The sequence below is a fragment of the Acanthochromis polyacanthus genome, chromosome 14 (genome assembly GCF_021347895.1).
Source record: "Acanthochromis polyacanthus isolate Apoly-LR-REF ecotype Palm Island chromosome 14, KAUST_Apoly_ChrSc, whole genome shotgun sequence".
Classification (NCBI taxonomy): Eukaryota; Metazoa; Chordata; class Actinopteri; family Pomacentridae; genus Acanthochromis; species Acanthochromis polyacanthus.
The window spans coordinates 30,123,694-30,142,637 of record NC_067126.1 but is presented as its reverse complement, the minus strand read 5'-3'; the positions used below and the strand labels follow the sequence as shown (position 1 = coordinate 30,142,637).

The 18,944-nt window shown below is 41.0% G+C and overlaps 1 protein-coding gene across 7 annotated transcripts in view; it reads right to left on the bottom strand.

The window, feature by feature from the left end:
* LOC110968601 (plakophilin-4) overlaps nt 1-18,944 on the bottom strand; it is an 86,586-nt gene that overhangs the window by 20,281 nt on the left and 47,361 nt on the right. For 5 of the 7 annotated variants that reach the window (XM_022218553.2, XM_022218524.2, XM_022218537.2 and 2 more), the window contains 5 exons: nt 18,290-18,483; nt 17,289-17,859; nt 15,312-15,338; nt 3,716-3,886; nt 716-923 (listed from right to left, as the gene is read on the bottom strand). In XM_022218553.2, the coding sequence (XP_022074245.1) occupies nt 716-923; nt 3,716-3,886; nt 15,312-15,338; nt 17,289-17,859; nt 18,290-18,483 (1,171 nt within the window). The remainder of the gene's footprint in view (nt 1-715; nt 924-3,715; nt 3,887-15,311; nt 15,339-17,288; nt 17,860-18,289; nt 18,484-18,944) is intronic. The other 2 variants (XM_022218544.2, XM_022218561.2) reach the window with 1 other exon arrangement.

Here is an 18,944-nt window from a genome sequence, read left to right as displayed (position 1 = left end):
GTGAAACATTTCTTCACCCTAAATTTAAAAAACAATTTATCTTCTACTTAACAAAATATCACTTGCAATGGAAGACTGGCAGAGCCGAGTAGGTGACAAAATGAGATTACTAGTGTCTGAATAGCAGCAGAAATGCTTTTGCCTCATTGAGTGTGAATTATATGCAGCAAGACCCCAGATTGGGCAAAATAAATTTGTCTTTATTGAGCCAAAACTGAAAAATACACCAGAGGATTTCCCTAGACAGGAATTCAGCTAAAATTTTCGAGAGGAAACTTTCCTCTTGAGCACTTCCTGAGTGGACTGGGGTCACGGCAATCCCCGTGGTGCACTCACTCCAAGTAATTTGCTACAGCGACATACATGAATTGTAAACAAAGCTCCCAATGTGCAGGGTCAGGGGTTTACTGCAATAGTCAATCCACTCTGTTCACTTACACATGTCTGTACGACAAGAGCCGAGGCAGCACTTCAGTGCATGTGAGAATCTATTGTTAAGTGGCCAGGCATAGTTGAGCCCTCTTAATGGCTCGAGCTGCGTGTGGCTGCCCATGGGGCTCCCTGTTTGAATAGTAAGAGGACACCAGTGTTGACCCAGCAGAACAGGGATGCCGTGTAAGCATAAGTAGTCCCTGACTGGTTGACTGATCTGTGCTACACTAGCTCGGTTACAAACCACAGAATAAATATAGTTTAGAAACATAGTAGTGCCTACCTGGGATCCTTCTGAATGCTGTCTATGGAAGGGGAACGTGTGGCAACATCATCCATGACAGCTTGGCGAGCGTAGTTGGGATCAGAGGGACGGTACTGTGCTGAACGATACGGATCAGAATACGTGGCTGCGGTGTTAAGAGCATAGTTGTTTCTTTGGTAGGTCATGCCACTGCGCTGGCTGGATGTCCTTTGCAGACTCCCCACACCTGAGGGACAAAAATAAAACACTCAGAAAGAAAAACATTGAAAAAAGTAACGCATGCAAGATTTTTAAAAAAAGCCACATAAGTAAAGATTAGCAGTTTTCAGACCTTTCTGGCTTTGCACACTGTTAGCATACTACTTTAAACGAAGCTGAAAATACAAACATGCAGCTGTTCTGACGGACTCAGCAAATTCTCAAATCTGGAACCAATTAATGACGAGGATAAAACACAGCTCCCATGGTTGCACAAAGCAGAAGTCCTCTCCTTCAAAGACCTCTTTACTTGCTGTTTTGTATTTACAAGAGTTTAGCCAGAGGGATCCTGCTGGTTTTCAAAGAAGACAGGAGGACTCAACCTGCTTGATGATCCACAAATCCTTTTTCTTCACCGCCTTCTTGCTCCTTTGCGACACTGTATTCTTACAGTAACTTTGCCAAACACAGCAGAGAGAATTTGGCGAACCATGACGAGCTCCAAAAACAGTCAAGAAATACAGTAGTAAAGCGGCAGCATCACACACATGAAGAGAAAGCAGCCCGGGAGCATCTTGTTCCAGTCATCTTCCCTCTTTTCATTTGTTCTGCGTGATATTCTGACCTAGTTTTTTTTTTTTAACACAATGGGTCACAAACACAGAACTGCATAAACAAGCCGGTTGGATTTGGCCCTCCTTCTCACCGCAGCCACGTGACTTGCGGCAGCGTGACTGCTGCACCGGTCAGATCCGTATCAGCCATCCAACAGAACTGGGCATGAGCTTGCTCAAACTCCCTCCCACTAGGCACCAAGACGTCAACTTGTGGGGTCACGCCAAAAACACAATTTCTCGCATCAATGCACTTCTATGTTGGGCAGAAGCTCTACCCCGCAATATGGTTATCTTCCAAAACGTATCCTTACACAGTCAGACATTGGAGGATAAATTACAAACAACACAGGGTAGCTTTGCAATTTTACCTGACTATTTGGATTCCACTCCTCAACTTTTCAGCAAGGGATCGATACTCCCATTTAACACAGAAACCTCACTTGCACTTGCACAAAGAAGTACAGTGCAAGCAGCCAGAGAAAGCCAAAAATGCATGGAAAACCAATGAGGGAAAATAGCCCATTGAAATTTCATTTCACAACATAACAAAGAAAAATAGGATCAAATTGGATTTTTCTAATAAGGTAGCTCTTTGCAAAGACTCCATATTGAACACCGCCTCCAGCTCCACCCCATTTGCCTTTTCTCAATATAGCTGCCATAAACACATTATAGCGTCTTGTCTGTGGGGCTTCTTCACAGCATCAAAAGCATTTATTAGTGACCTTATCAGTTTAAGCAGATCTCCGGTGTGCCAAGGAGACAGCTGAATTGAGTATGCGTGTCAGTGGAAACTAAGCATGTGCATCTGAGGCAGGAGAGATGATGAGAGGAGAATGGCAACATCAGGAGAGCTGGAAGAGAGCAGGCTGTGGATGTGGGTAACCAAGCTGTCCCCTGGCCTCTTCATCCTTCTTCTCATTCTGTGTGTGACACACAGGTAATGGACTCCTTTGTGGCAGGATGACATATCAGAACCTGCCCATTAACTCATGTCTCACCCTTTCTGCCTGACAGTAGAGGGAGGAAAGGAAAGAGAAGATGGCTGAGAGAAAGAAAAACAGAAATCAAGAGAGAAAAGCTAAAGAAAAAGACATAACATACACAGTGCTAAAGGGCAGGTGGACAGAGAAAGTGCTCTGCAAGAAAGACAATACACTAGAGTCAAGGACTTCCAGATTAAATGGCAAGAACTCTGAGATATTTGATATTAAAAAGAATACTTGCATCACATAACAAAAAGAAAGTCCTCTTGATGTGAAGGTGTTGTTTGGATGAAATAAAAAATGCTATGAGTGAAAATTTGTGCTCAGCTTCATCTGCATGACTACAATAAGAAGATATAGAGACAGAATGAGCAAAGCGGAAAGAAAAGAGAGGAAAACAGGAAAACCAAATAGAGTTTCTGGTAGTTCTGAAAATGATTTGGAGCCTTATCTGCCACATAAACACACATCAAACAAAAATGTAAAGTTATTTTTTTTTCTACAGCAAGGGGTTCCCAGTATATCATGCATTGTGCAACATTGTTGCATGACTGAAGTGACCATCTTATCTCATCTGTCTCTTCTGGAGAGTCTTTCAAGCTACAAACGGAATTTGCTGCATTCGGAATGAGCTGCATCTACCTTAAAACATACCACAGACCTTGTGCACTGATGACAAACTGTAGCTCAAAAATCAGGCTGTTCTAGGTAGAACCACGCAAAAAGCCGAATAAGCAAGAAACAATTTTTCGACAGTTTTATAGTTTTTATTGATTTGTAGTTCCTTTTAATGACATCATATTGCTTACTTGTGGCTGTGTAGCAAATTCTGTCTGGCCTGGTACCAGCTGGGAGCTTGGGCGTTGATTTTTAGTTTTGTCGTTACTGAATTTGGGTTGTGCACACAATCCAGCAGCAAAATTTATATGAACTAAATATGGAATAACATACCTTTGGCCTTATGAGGTTGCCACACATTTTGGAGCAAGAATTCATACAGAGCATATTAAAGATATTATTAAAGACATAGCTTGATAAGTTGATAATTTTATCTGCTTCAGTTCTAAACTTGAGTTAGATTTTCTTCCTGTTCGTGTTGGTAGGGTATTGACAAGGGTTAATGCTGTCATGTCCTTTGTGGCTAGTTTGTCACCATACATACATGACTTTTTCCACTTTGCCGTGGGGTTTCTCTATATAAATAATGCGGTACCAACCTGAGGTGCTCCTGTAGAGGGTGCTCTGCTGGGTGTGGCTGGGGCTGCGGTACAATGGACCTTGGAACGTCCGATCCTCGTAGATCGGTGCAATGTGACGGTCTGGGGACATGGTTGACCTTAAGTCCTGGCCCAGCTGGCTGTGTTGACTGGCATATGAGCTCCGCATTCCTGTAGACGTAGACGAAAGGTTAGTAAATAGATGGCTGGTAAAAACAGCTAGCAGCAGAGTGGTTTAGTGACTACATAGACAGCCTGAAGCATCAAAGCCTCGGGCGAAAAAAGCTGTTATTCAGTGCCCATGTCAAAGTGGAAGTTGACTTTCAGACTATTTACTGCTGTTCTTACAGGTTCACAGCATCAGTTAAATAGAGTGCAAAACAGAGTAAGACTAAAAGACGGGAGGTATTTTTGCTTTGTATTATGAATAATTACACAACGCTTGTATTACACTTTTGAATTATTGTCTTCCACTTTCTAGGCTGCCATTGGTTTCCATTTATTCTGTTACGGTATGAAAGTCAGTTTTTAAGTCACTTGATATTTGCTTGCGTTAGGTAATCAACATGTCTAATTTTGTTGCTGTCAAAGTAAATGTCATTGATGCATGCTAGGGCAGTTCACCGACAGGCAAACTCGGCCCTGCATTAGCATGCAGCACTAATGCAACTCTGACAAATTAAAAGCAAACATGATGTTCACTGAACTATCTCAAGGAAACCTGGGATTTGTAAGTTGATTTTCTAACTGAATAAAAAAAGAAAACAACAGCAAACAAAAAGATAAACAAACTAAGAAAAAATTTATGTCAGCAATGTATGCATATGATATTTATGACCTAAACAAAATAAATAGGCTGGGGGGAAAAAAACAAAAACAAACTGTCAACACATAAAAACCAAGTACATAGTCTATATTTCTACTCCAAGAGACATTAAGGAGGGACGAACAAAACAAATTAATTTCCAACCAAATGCAACTGGTCCGAAAATCTGGCTTTATTTTAAATTGGTGTTATCAGCCAGTGGTCTTCTTTTTGCAGAGGAAGACCAGGCAAGGCTAAATACTACTTTAAATGGCTAAATCGAGCACTGATGAGGGTTGACCACAGCCCACACTGCTGGACCCGGGGCAACATGAACCAATTAGTGCATAAACCAGAGCAGATGTTTGGAAAAATGGTGATACAAGAAACAGCTTCTGTAATCAGCAACCAGCTAACCTGACAAAAGTGACAAAAAGAAACAGAATTTTTTAATTAACAGTCTCGCCACGACAGGCTTTAACAGAGTGTGAGGGCATTGTGAAGCACTGAATCCTGTCCGACTCAGATTCAATCCAGATGCAAAACAATAACAGCGGAATGAGGCAACAACAGTATCTGTTGCTCTGAATTCTTCCATATAAAAAGCAGCCGCAGCTATGAGACTCCTCACCAAATCACCCCCGTTCCCTAATTAACATAAAAATGTTGAAAAATCCTTCCAAAACAATACCAACTTTTTCTGACAACACTATTATGCCACACACCAAGTACTGAAATTCCTGCTATTCCCAATACAGTGAAGGGATGCTAAAAAAAACAAAACTAACAACAACAAAAAAAACATTCTCTTGGACAAAAGTCTAAGATTCAGATGTTGAGATTTACTTTTTAGTTTGTACAAGAAGAGGAGTAGTACATTGGCAAAGCCATGGTCAAAATGTCTTTGCCCTTAAATTCTTATTTTAAACATGTGACAATGTAACATGTAAACATAAAGAAGTGAAAAACAATGAACGCGTACTCAATTAGATTCCTCGTGTAAAAATGTAGTCAGATAAAAGTAAGTCAGCAGCTCTAAAAATATTCTAAGTAAATGGGAGGTTCAGTGTCAAGAAAAATGTTATGATCATATCGTTATATGCTACAGTTAATTAAATAGCATTTTGTGGCTACAAAGTAAAGTACTTGAACACATCATCGATCCCAGAACAAGCACAAGCATGGTATGTAGTACATTTGAAATGGGTAGAAAAGATGGCAAAATCTCAAATAAAACAAAATAGCATTTATAAAAAAATACAGATGAATGAACCGATTTAAAAAAAAAAAAAGACCTCATTAATTTGGGTAGGAGATGGATAATGGGCTGATCAAAATAACCGAGAGCTAATGCTTGAAAATGGACCACAATTATGGCACTGACTCAGCCAGTCATTTTCTGATTAAATTGAAGATGGAGCTGAATGTGACACAACAAACCTTTTTTTAAGAGGCATAATAATGGTCATGTGTTTACTGTTATTCCCATAAATCATGAAGATTACCGTCTTGGCTCTTATTTAAAGCTGTTGAAGACTTAAAAACCCGTGTATGATGGAAAAACATGGCAGGTATAAAGAGAGCTCAGCTCTGATTTTCTTTTATCTCCATTCTTGTCAAACAAACCCACACGATTTAAGCGATCTGAATGCCTTGTTTGTGTTAAATTTCACATCAGTGAAGCTCACTAAACTGTGAACCCCAGTGGATCGGCATACAGTTGGCGACTTACTGCTCATTGCACATTTCACAAGCCCACAAACGTCACTTGGGTCCTCTCCAACTGCACGAGTTTAAGCACAGGCTGCTGCTGCTAAACACAAACTCTGCCATGCAGAACCAGCAAAATGAGGGAGTCTTGTCGCAGTTTGAGACTGAGGAAATGAATAAATAAGCATATTTGCCTCCTTTGTGAGCAGAGAGACTCTGGGGGAGAAGAGAGTAAAGATTTTAGATGTAGATAACAGGCTAGACTGAATCTGACCTTTGAAGCACCGTGTCTTTAGAAGCTGAGCTCTAGGGGCAGCATCAGGCAGCTGGTCAAAGAACCCTGCTAACCTCTATCTATGCATAAGAGAATCAATTAACTAGATTAATGGGTAATATTCAATAAAACTATGCTTCCTGTCTCGCTTTCTGGCTGAGATTAGTGGTAGACAGTAATCCTACATATAACATTTTTTGGGGTAAAACAGATGTGGGCCTGTGTCGTTTTTGTCCGATCACTTCAGCTTGACTGATCTCTGAACTCAATTGGTAGAGCTTCTTCCTCATAAACAACACAAACACTACATAAACATGTCTAAGCCAAATCTAAAATGTAAGTGGACACGTATTTCCTACCAAAACATAACACTGCTACCTTGACCTGAAGTCATAACAACGGGTGTCTTAACTCCTAAGTGCTCTCCCAGCAGTACAAGTGAAAAGCCTTTTTGTGTAACGCTGTGCTGACAGAAGAGCAGCTTATTTGTCAAGGTTAAGTCATATTTCAGGAAGAAAATCTCTGAATTGATTTTTGTCACTGGTTGTTTAGCCATCGCACTGTATTAAATAAATGACAGCAGGTGTTGCAGACATCCTTGGAAAATGGCCATGTTGTGAACAAGGCTGTGGACACGTCTCATGTTTAAGCGACTTGTCTGTATGTTTTCTGAACTGTCAAATGAAAACACTTTTTGTTTGTTAGAAGTGGTGTCTCACACATAACTAAAAGTTAAAACTATCTGGCAATATCACCCAAAATCCTCCTAACAACTGCTTTGCATTGTTAAATAGCTCAACTCCATGTATGCTACTAGGCTGTTTCCCCATTATTTTTTAATGAGCAATTAAAAAAAAATCTCTTCAACACCATTTTAAAAAAGCAATAAGCCAACAAAAGCTATTTCAGAACAGCTTAGAGGGTTTTAAGCACTCCAGGGTGAACATATCTTAGCTTTTACAGTTCCTGCTAAATAAATGATTGCACTTCATGATTGCATAATATCAGACTTATCAATAGCTTCTATTAAATGCCCAAACAGCTCACGAGGACTAAAATTTGCAACACATAACAACGAGCAACATATAAACAAGCATTCCAAAATTGGAGACATGTTGTGCAGGGTAGAGAGCAAAATAGAGTTTTAAAAAAATGCTGTAGTGACGCACTCAATAGCCCACGAAGCCTTTCACTCTGTGGCAGTGCACACAATAGCCAGTTGCAGCAGCTTGGCAGGAAATCAGTTCAGCTTCTCTTGTTCAAAGGTTTGAAGGGGGTGAGGATACGGAGAGTGAAAAGGTAGTGGGAAGTCATAAGAACAAGGGGGAGCATTAGCAAAGGAAGCAGCACAGAATATATGTAAGAGGGGGTGGGAAAGAAAGGATGGAAATGAAAAGAGGGTTAATTAGGCTGTCTAGGACCACCAGAGACTTCTCATCCCATGTAAAGCCTGGCCACATAAACGGGGGGCTTTTGGCACAGCTGTGACCGAGTGCGAGGGACAGAATCTCCCAGGCACAGGAGCCTTCATGCATATCTCTCCCTCTCAGCAGCCCGACTCCTGGAAGTAGCAACATTCAAACAACCGTAGAGGAGACTAATCTGTCTGCCTTCTTTATTCTGTTCCCCTGATAGAAGGGCTGCAGTCACTTCTAAAAGCATCTGCAAATTGTCAGGGAGAAATAACATACTGCTGTCTATTGAGGATGAATGGCCCACATTCCTGCTGCGTTATAGTCATTTAATTCTCCCCCTCAGTCCTCTCACCGTGGCTTTAACAGATTACACTTGGCAGAGGCTAGATGAAGGGCGGTGGCGGCTTGGCGCGTGCTTGCTCTGGAGAAACAAACGCTTAAATGGATGCAGCTGAATGCATTCCTCAACAAAAATACTTTTCAAAAAGCCCTCTAAACAAACTAAACTCAACAAATAGCATTCGAATGACTACCAGAAAACCAGTACATGTAAAAGTGAGAATACTGGTAAAAATGGATTGTAGCATGGTTAAAACTAGCACGGCAGCCAGGCTGTCACAAAATGAGAAGGCGCACATGGAGATATGCCATTTCCCCCTTGCTCTTTCTTTGTCCCACTCTGCTCTAAAATGGACATGGAGTGTAATGAACACATTATTAGGGACAATTTGTCTTCATTTTCCATTTTTCAGCAGCAGCAGGAAGCTCTGAATCAGTGCCAATGACAGTGCGGGGGGGGGGGGGGGGGGGGGGGGCAGGTGGCCCGTGGGAAAAGAAAGGGCACTGAGGAGTAGAAACGAAACAAGAAAACAGCTACAAGTCTGGTGGAAAGAAAACAGAGAAAACTGCAAAATGTGTGATGAAAGGAAGACAAACATCTTCTGATAGATATAGACACAACCACCAACAGCTACAATATCAAGTTTAGGCTGTTGGATGGCGTTTGCCAAATGCTTGCAATTGAGCCTGATCATGTGATTCATCCCATTTCCCACTACTATGGCTCATCAGACACTTGTGACAAATTACTGTGATAAAGGCAAAGTGCAGATGATGTGTTTGTGAGAGAAAGGGAGGCGGTGAGAAGGGGGAAAGGGAATTAGAGTGAGACGAAAACAGAGGAAGGAGGTGAGAAAGAAATGAGGGAAAGGAGGAGGACGTATAAGAACTAGGCTGGTGTTTCAGTCTGTTCAGAAGAATGGGGCCTGCAAACCTCTTTAGGTCTGCTTGGGACAATATCAGTCATCGCGGGACAATGTGTGCTTGTGTGTGTAGTCGGACTGGACAATAAGATAACCTCAGAAATCATCTATTGCAATTGAAGGAACATTTTTACAGTAACAATGACAGAAAGCAGTAATTTCTGATCAATGTAGCTATTAAGGGAAGCACTCCAAACAACAGTTCAGTCAGACTACAGCAGAGATTGTCCAGCTGAAAAGTCAGATCCTAACCAGGAAACAAAGACAAATAAATTCAAATGCAAACTGCTTTAACCACAGACTTACAATAAACAAAAAATGCATGTGAAACTGGCTAAGAAGCTAAAACATGTTGTGGAGACTGCACAGTTCAAATTTCTGAAGTCCAACAAAGAGATGATTTATATTTGCTGCAAATGACTCGTGCCATCAAAAACAGGAAAAAAAACCCAAACTCATTAACAAAAATAAAACTCTCTGAAAAAGATATCATCCCCTTGAGTATAGAAATATTTTGCAGCCCCAAAGTTCAAATAACAGCACTGGAACACAAAATAGCAGCAACGTCTTTCAGAACACTTCCATAGTCAAAAACCACACCACATGACTCAGCCTGAACAACAGCAGCCATTTGTCTAAATAATATATAGGGACAGAATGGGTTAATTTTTCCCTTCAGTATTTTGTTTGTTTTCGATATGAAGGGTAAATAGGGATATGTGTTTCAGTATGCAATTGCCAATATACACCAATCAGGCATAACATTAGGACCACCTGCCTAATACCGTGCTGGTCAGCATGTGCACCCTGACTGGTCTGTGGCTATGAAGCCCCATACGCAACAAATTGAAATGCACTGTGACACTTTTCTATCAGAACCGGCATTAACAACAGACGCTCATCTGTTGGATTGGACCACCTGGGAAGCCTTTGCTCCCCACGTGCATCAATGAGCCTTGGCCGCCCACAACCTTGTCGCTGGTTCACCACTGTTACATTCCTTGGACCACTTTTGATAGATACTGACCATTGCAGACCAGAAACACCCCACAAGAGCAGCAGTTTTGGAGATGTTCTGACCCAGTCCTCTAGCCATCACAGTTTGGCCCTTGTCAAACCCACTCAAAGCCTTACGCTTGCTTATTTTTCTAGCTTCAACACATCAACTTTGAGGACAAAAGGTTCACTTGTTGTCTGATATAGCCAACCCACTAACAGGTGCCGTGATGAGGAGCTAATCAGTGTTATTAACTTCACCTGTCAGAGGTCATGTTTTGCTGATCGGTGTTTATAGCTGAACCTTTTTATCTTACAGTACTCTCAACAATATTGTTCCAATTTCCATCTGAAATAATCTTTGAATTGATTGGTACTGGCTTTATTCTAGCCCCAGTCCTTGTTTATATTCACTGTCCCACATATGTCAGAACAGAAAAGTAAGTCACATCAGGTCACAGAGTTTGAAACATGGTAGCTCTGGCCAGTGGACATTGAGTGTCATAAATGTCTCTGCCATGGTTCCTGCTGCTGGCTTAACTCCCTCTCCCAACCCTCTCTGCTTGCCAACATGGAACTGCCCATAGTCCGAGAGATCACATCCTGGGGCCACTACCGCATGTAACAGTACAATATATGTTCTGACATGCATGTAAAGAATATAGGCTCTTCCTGTCTTGAAGCCTGTGGTGCAGATGCAATGCTATGTTTTTCGTAATGCACTGCAGAGCCATTTAATTATCAAGCATATCCACTTATTTGATTTTAATAACTATATGCTGGGATGGGATCAGCAAGTTCTGATTCCAGCAGAAAGTTGTTTTGGGGGTGGGGTGCGGCGGCGGCGGGGCAGCGACTTCCAATCGCTGGGCCGTTTACAATCGTCAACGTCGTTACCATCTCGCGGGAGTATCAGCAACAATAAAGTGTTCAAACTTGAAATGAAATCTGCGGAAAATTCCCATCCCTGAAAAAAAGCGGAATTCGCGGAAAAATCACATCCCTGTATATGTACTTGAAGTGTGTATTATTCTCGAAAACGGTACTGGATTAGGACTTGGTATCAGCAGATAATGAATACTACATGAATTGGATTGGATCTAAAGCAAAACAAAAAACAAAAACAAATTGATCCCCACTGTATTTAAATGCATGTAGTAATGTCATCAATGGATTATATAAAATGTAATATAAAAAAACTGCACTGCAGTGTGGACACTATAATTAAGTGATGTGTCATCCAGGAGCAACTGCTTTCAATATCTGTTGCATGTGTTGTCCTTTTCACTACTTAAACAGTTGAGAAGAGGTAACACATTATGACTCTCCAAGCAAATAAAGGTCTACTATACAGAAACATAGAACCTAAATTGTGGAACAAAAAGCTAACATTGCAGAGGCGTTTCAGGCTGTCCGGGTGGACATCAACACTTTAAATTAACCTCTAAATTATCATAGACAACAAAGTCAATGAGTTAGTGACTCTTTATCTTTAGAGACGCGTTTCACCACACAGTTTCAAGTTCCATAAAAATACAACTTTTGACGATTTAATTTTAAAGACAATCTAAAGAAAATGCAATAAAGATGATTCATAAACTATCACTTTGCTAGAGAAATGTGCTGACTTTCTGCCTAAAGAACTGCAATCTAAACTCTCCTTTTATCTTGGTCCAAATTTAGATTCCCATTTGGCAGTGTCATTTGCGAATCAACTACTTTTTTCTGGACAGTTTACCAGTGGCGGATGACCCACATCTGCCTTTAGAAAAGAAATTTGTCACTTTGATATTTACTGAAATTGAGAAACATTGAGAGATAAACAACACGCCACATGCACTATGCGGCACAATTTAATAAACGCTTAAAATACATCTCCTGGGCCTAATTATCTTCTATTCAATCCACTGCGGAAAAAAAATCACGAAACCAATAACTAGAAAAAAATACAACACTCCAAAGCTTCCCTTGGTGATTGGTATGCAAATATTCCATCACAAACCTTTTAGGAAGAATGCAAACTGAGTTCAGCGAATTCTCCATCAGGTAATAGCAGTGAATTTACTCTTTTACAATAGGTTCAAAACATACTAACATGGCGACAAAATCGTCTGTCAGGTCTGCAGAGGGGAGGCATCATGATTATTCTCTACAGTTAGGTTATAGTGACCTAGGAAGAGATTAATAACCGATTTAGAGTTCTGTTCTTCGTTATATTCCTCGATGTCTGTGCACTATTCAAATCTATTTGACACCTTTATTCAGAAACTACAGATTACCAGTCTTCACAAGGTTATTAGGGGCAGATGGAAGGGGATATACTTCCTTAGGAGGGCTGGCAAAAACTCCAAGACATGATGGCCTCCCAGTCAAATGTTGTTAATAATTTTCTGACATATTTGTATGACGTTTTCATCTGCCTTCAGGAAATCATGTAAGAAAATAAAACCCTTCCACCTTTTACCAATTTTCAATAATACTGCTGCTGAAGATGGATAAAGTTACCTCAGCTGTGGCTTTTATCACTCAACCTCCCTCTTAAATTCTGATTAATTAACATCTTGAGGCCCCTCTTTCCCTCATAATCTCTGCTGATCAGACTGGTTTTATGAAAGGCAGGTATTCCTTTTTCATTATTAGGCAGCTTTTTAACATCTTTGATGCACCCCCCAGCTGAGCAGCTGGAGGACTCTCAAGTTGTGATCTCACTCGAAACAGAAAAAGCTTTTAATTGCGGTGAGCAGAAATGCTTTACTTTCACATTTGTTTTCAACTGGTTTACAACTTTATATGGATATTAACGGTTTATTCGTCTCTCATGGCTGCCATATGTATCCACAACACCTTTCGAGGCATCTTTTAATTACACACCGGCACTAGACAGGGCTGCTCCTCCCCTCTCCTCTATTCACGATAACCATTAAGCCTCGGGCTGTGTCTCTTTGCACAAATCAGAATATCAAGTGGACACTATGCCGTGCCCATGAACAGAAGGTGAAACTGTAAGTGGATGATCTCTTGGACTCTTTTTCTGTCCAAGGTCAACCCCTCTAGATCGCCTATGCTTTCAACCCTGGGGCAATAAACAGGGTACAAGCTGAATCTTTGAATAAAAAAAAAAAAAAAAAAAAAAAAAAAGGGAATTACTCCTTTTCAATAAGGCTATTGCTCAAGCGCCCTGGTGCTTTGCTCAGTTAAAGGTGGTCACGTCTCAGTTGAGTATTAAGGTAACCAAAAGGCACTCTCATTTCCTCCTCAAGAGCATACATAATCTAATGGAGAAAGCCCAACTGTCTGTCAGTGGAAATCTGTAGAATGTTACTAACTGGTAGAATTGACATTATTAAAATGAATATTTTACAACAGTTTCAACATTCATTTCAGTGCCTAATGCTCTTAATTCCAAAATCTTACTTGAGATTAGATAGGCTGATTTGACGTAAGGTGTAAAATTGCAACACAGCTCGCACTGGCAAGAAGCATGTACAGATACCCCAAAATGCAAAAATTGTTAAGTGTACTCAAGGGCAGTGATTTTTATAGTTGTCTTATACTGGGTACACTCAGTGATTCGTGCAGATTGGGTGAAAATTGAGACAGCCGTTCAAACATCTTCCCATACCTTAGAGCAGATGACAACTAGCTTCTAAAGTACTTGCCTAAAATTTGGGCTCATTTCTGTCATGAACATGGATTTAGAAATATGTCTTTATTGGATCCACTTCATCAAAAATATCGCCTTCTCCCTCTTCACATTTGACAGCACATTTTTCTGTTTGGCATAGCCTGAGCCTCTCTTTTATTTGATTCTGCACTCCCAACTTCCCTCTTAAAACCCTGCAACCATAACAGACAACATCTGTAATCGGCCTGAAATTTCAAGAGGAGTGACATCAAAGATTCAAAGCAATCTTTCCAGGTCCCAGGTTCCATCAATAACATGACTGAGCTTGGTAGGTACCTAGAGTGTGAACAGTGAGATGATTGCATGTGGAGTTGAGGACTGGTCAGAATATCTTCATCTTCCTTTAGAGGCAGCCAGCATTTTTTTGCAGTTCAAAATTCTCCACTCGATCTAAGGTCAAAATGAACTGTTTCACAACGAGTGCTGACTCTTCTGCACTGGGCGGAAAACTGCACCATCCACCTTGCACCATTCATTTTTGGGCTCTCCCCTCGTGGTGAGATTTTGGGACAAGCTAATTAAGTGTCTGTATGATATATACAGCATGACTTCACTCTTTCCGTATTTCCTTGTTGGGTGTTCTGCCAATTAACTCTCCATCACAGTTGTTCAGAGAAGGGCTGTAGCCCTTGCTATACTCTTTGCTAGGAGGGTTATTTTAAATTGGAAATCATCTGTCTCCACCATTGAGACACTGGGCTGGAGATCTGACAATGTCTTTATGGCTGGAAAAGATCAGATATTTGCTCATGGGCACATGTAACCTTTTTGCTAAGACCTGGGACCTTTATAAAATTTACCTTGGAACAATGCATTTCTGAAAGAGAAGATAAAAAAGAGAAGGCAGGAAGATGAGGGGAAAACAAAGTTATAGACTACCAGTTCCCCCTCCGCACTCTTCTTTTTTATCTTCCCATTTTTCGTATAGATGTATATGGGTGTGTGTTTGTGTACAGACATGCAGCTTTGTATGTATATGCACAGCATGTAAGCATAGAGACGCGCATGTGTACAAGGTCTTTTTTCTTCTGACCTGCCTTCTAGTTCAGTGATGCACAATTATCTTCCTTTCTTCTCCTCCTGAAGCACTACTAGAAACAAGTATTTATGTAAGTGACTGACCTGATAATTACCTTTGGATATAAAATTTCAATACTTAGTTTTGTCTCTATACAGAAAGATAAACACAGATATATGGAAAAAAAAGAAGCTTTGAAATATTTCTGCGCACAATGCCCAGCAATGTCGTATAGAACAAAACCACAATGCAGCATGTCATTATAAAGCTAGTACCAATATTTGCATATACAGAGACAAAAATGGCAGTTGGTAGGTGTAGATGACAATAACCGCGAGCAAAAACAAGGCATACATGCAGCACGTACATGCAAACCCAATAGATTGAGAATGATGGGAAACTAATCTAATGTAACTGAGAGAAAAGTTCACCTTGAACGTCACCATCAACGAGGGCATCTGAGAACATCCCCACGCAGCATGAAGTCAAGAATAAAAAAGTCAATTAACCTTGAATCAACAAGACAGTCATTTGATGAGTAAGAGCTAATTTTACATTTTGATCAAAAACAAGTGCTCCGGTATTTAATGCTGCTTTTCACCAGTTTTAAATGACTGCTTTCATTTCTGTCTTCAGCTGAAAAACCATTATTATCTATAACCGAAACGTGAAGAAAGCTGTGATTTGTATAATCCCTATGCTACGTAATAACTGTGGCTGTCATTATTTGTCCAGGCTATGTATTTATGTACCGGAGATACCTTAAAAGGTGACAACAGAGAATGAAAGAGCACAGTCCGGCTTCTTGCTGATGCTGTAGGGAAAAACTGGTTGGCTCCAGATTAGAACAAGATATATGTTTGGTTAGAAAACACTAGTCTGCTCTTGTTATTGTCAATCTTGCAAAAGGATGACACACAAACAAGTTTGGGCAGGAAGGTTCTCCAATAATTACCTTTTCTGACATGGATGCAAACATACAAACATGTACACGTAAACACACACACAGAGGTAGAGAGCCTCAGTGATAGTCCACAATATAGTTATGTATATGATTAAAGTGCTTGTCAGTTATTTTCCTGCATATTATTATTTACTGGAAGATTACAAGAATACACAAATAATAACAATGATAACAATAATCAGGGATGGGATCAGCAAGTTCTGATTCCAGTGGAAAGTTGTTGACGGGGGGGGGGGGGGGGGGGGGGGGCAGTGACTTAAATTTTAGAATAGCGACTTCCAATCACTGGGCCGTTTACAATCGAACGACAGCTTGATAACGTCGTTAACAAGCTATCGTTAACGTCGTTACCATCTTGCGGGAGTATCAGCGACAATAAAGTGTTCAAACTTCAAATGAAATCCACGGATCCGCGGAAAATTCCCATCCCTGAATAATAATAATAAAAACGACCAATATTCTTGTTTCTCGCTGGAGGTGAAAATCAACTAACGGCAGCTGCAAATCCTAGTTTTAGTGATTTCCAGTGGTTAAACCCCTCACCTTGTTGATGTAGGAATGTACTCCAAGATGTGCTGGTGCACAATGATATCACAGTTGGGCATGATTACAAGAGCAACTGATTTAAAAACTCTAATCAGAGAGGGCAGGGAAACCGCTTGGTATTCGGTTATCTTATGTTCTCCCTCATCAGAAACCACTTAAAAGAGGCATTACCAGTCAGTCATTTAGGACATACATACAAACGTTCTTTGCTGTCATTTTTATGTGAGGTGGGCATGATGCTAAAAATGTCTGTTCTGTATTTTTATTTTTATTTAGAAACTTAACTCTGTCTTCATATATCCTGCAACAAACAAGCACCGCATGGTCACTCATTAGCTATAGAGGCTCGTCCTAAATTAGGATTTATTGGTAACAGCAAAACCAACTGTGGTTGACAGTCTGTTACACTCTGGAATTTATATTTGTCTTCTTGCAGGATCCATATTTTGGCTACACACTGGATAACCACTGACCTCACAGTCCCGGTTACCTTTTAGGGTCAATATGAAAAGTAAAGCAAAAAGTCAGCAGTATAAATTAACAAAAATGGGTCACTGTCCACAAAACTCAAATTCAAACTCAAAGTTTCAAATGCCAAGAAAGGGAACACAAAATACCAATGACTTTAAAGGAAGTAGTGCTTTAACTAATCTGCTTTTGCATTAACCATTTTCAAAATCTACTTTGTTGAGTCCAAGCCTGTACACCACTCATACACTCACACACACAAACATAAAACAGTGATCCTCTCTGAAAAGACAGAAGATATTTTAGTACCAACAACTTTGCCCTTAGACTTTTTTTATATAAAATGTGGATGCACTCTAAATGGCAGTGTGTGTGTGTGTGTGTGTGTGTGTGTGTGTGTGTGTGTGTGTGTGTGTGTGAATTGGAGCACCTGCGAGGCTGTCAGGTCGTGTCATCCTCTCATAAATGTCGTAACTCTGGGGTCCGTAGGGGTCAGTGTTGTGGAGTATGGAGCGGGGCAGAGTGGAGCTGTAGTGCTGGGGCACAGCAGTCATGCTAGCCCTGACTGGAGACGATGAGTGAGTTGGCTGCTTAGTCAGTGGAGGGTTGACGTTGTCCACCATTGTTAGAGGTGAACCCATGCGGCCTGACCCTGCAGAGGCCTGGTAGGGTGATGTGGTGCGGCTAGCGCTACCAGATCGTGAGTTTGTGGAGCCCATTCGTCGCAGTGCAGCGGGGGAGTTTTTCTGGGTGGAGTAGGGTGAACCACCGCCGCCAGTAGCACTGGAGCGCTGGGTCGAGGGCAAAGTTGTAGAGTAGATGCTGGAGAGGGGTTTAGGTTCCGTTACAATGGGTGAGCCGTAGGCACTGCCAACTGAGGTACGCAGAGAGCCGCGGGAGGGGGACATACTGCTGGCGTAGGCTGGCGAGTGAGAGCGAGAAGGCACTGAGCTTACCCTTCGCATAGCACGGCCAGGCACTGCTGTTGTGACCGCATGAACCTGGAAATCAGAAAAAAAACATTTGTTATCGTTTACATCAGTCCATAAGGAGCTATTAAAATTATTAACATGTTTTACTCTATGCCATAAACTGACAAGGCAATAACAATGACATTCTAAATAACACAGCATTACATAAACCAATCCATTATAGGGCATGACTTTACTCTGGGCCATATTTTCTCTTTTCCACCCCCCTCTATAGTGTGACAGCACCATTTGGTTTCTCAGCAGTCTCTATGTACAAAGCTGTATGAAGCATGATTAGGTTGTGCTGCTGAGTGCACTTTTAATCCTTAAATTGATACCCTCAAAGACCACCACGTAAAACCTAATGAATCTTTGAACATTGTGACAAAGATAATATATGATAAAACATGTTTTGATTTAACAAACAGCCATATGTTGTGCGTGCAGTTACTGTCAGTACCTGGGCTGAAGCCTGGCCCTCAGCCTTGGCATTCCTCATCAGTGTGCCAGTGCCAGCACCGGGGAAGGAGTGCTGCATCCTCAGCTCAGCCTTTCCCAGGTTCTGACTGCTGAGGTAGCCGCTGCTGGCATCCTGATAGCCACTGTCCGAGTAAGAATTCATCTGAGTTGAGCTACACGAATTCCCTGCGGACCCTGAGGGAGAGTGACAAAAACAGAGAGGCAAAAATGAAATGCAGAGAGGGAGGACAGGGAAGGGTTAGAGACACAGGAGACAGACACATCATAAAAGGTTTCATAACAGACGTGACCTTTACCTAGATAGCCTTGCTAATGACAAATGGCACAGCAAGGGGATAACAGTTCTACCACCCTATGATTTAGTGTACCATGGTACAACATCCAGCCTTTCATAACCAGTGATGAGGGATCAGTTGTTATCAGTGACTCAAAGGCCCAAGCATCAGTATAAAAGAGACAAAAGTGCCAAAACAGACTCCCTGGTTTATGAAAGCAGGAGTAAAGATATAGGATTTTTGGGGGAGACACCAAATACAGACATTTAGGGAGTAAAAGATCTGGATACTGTTATATTTTCGAATATTTATTTATTTTTACATATAGTAGAAAAGGAAAATAATGGGGTAATTTCTTAT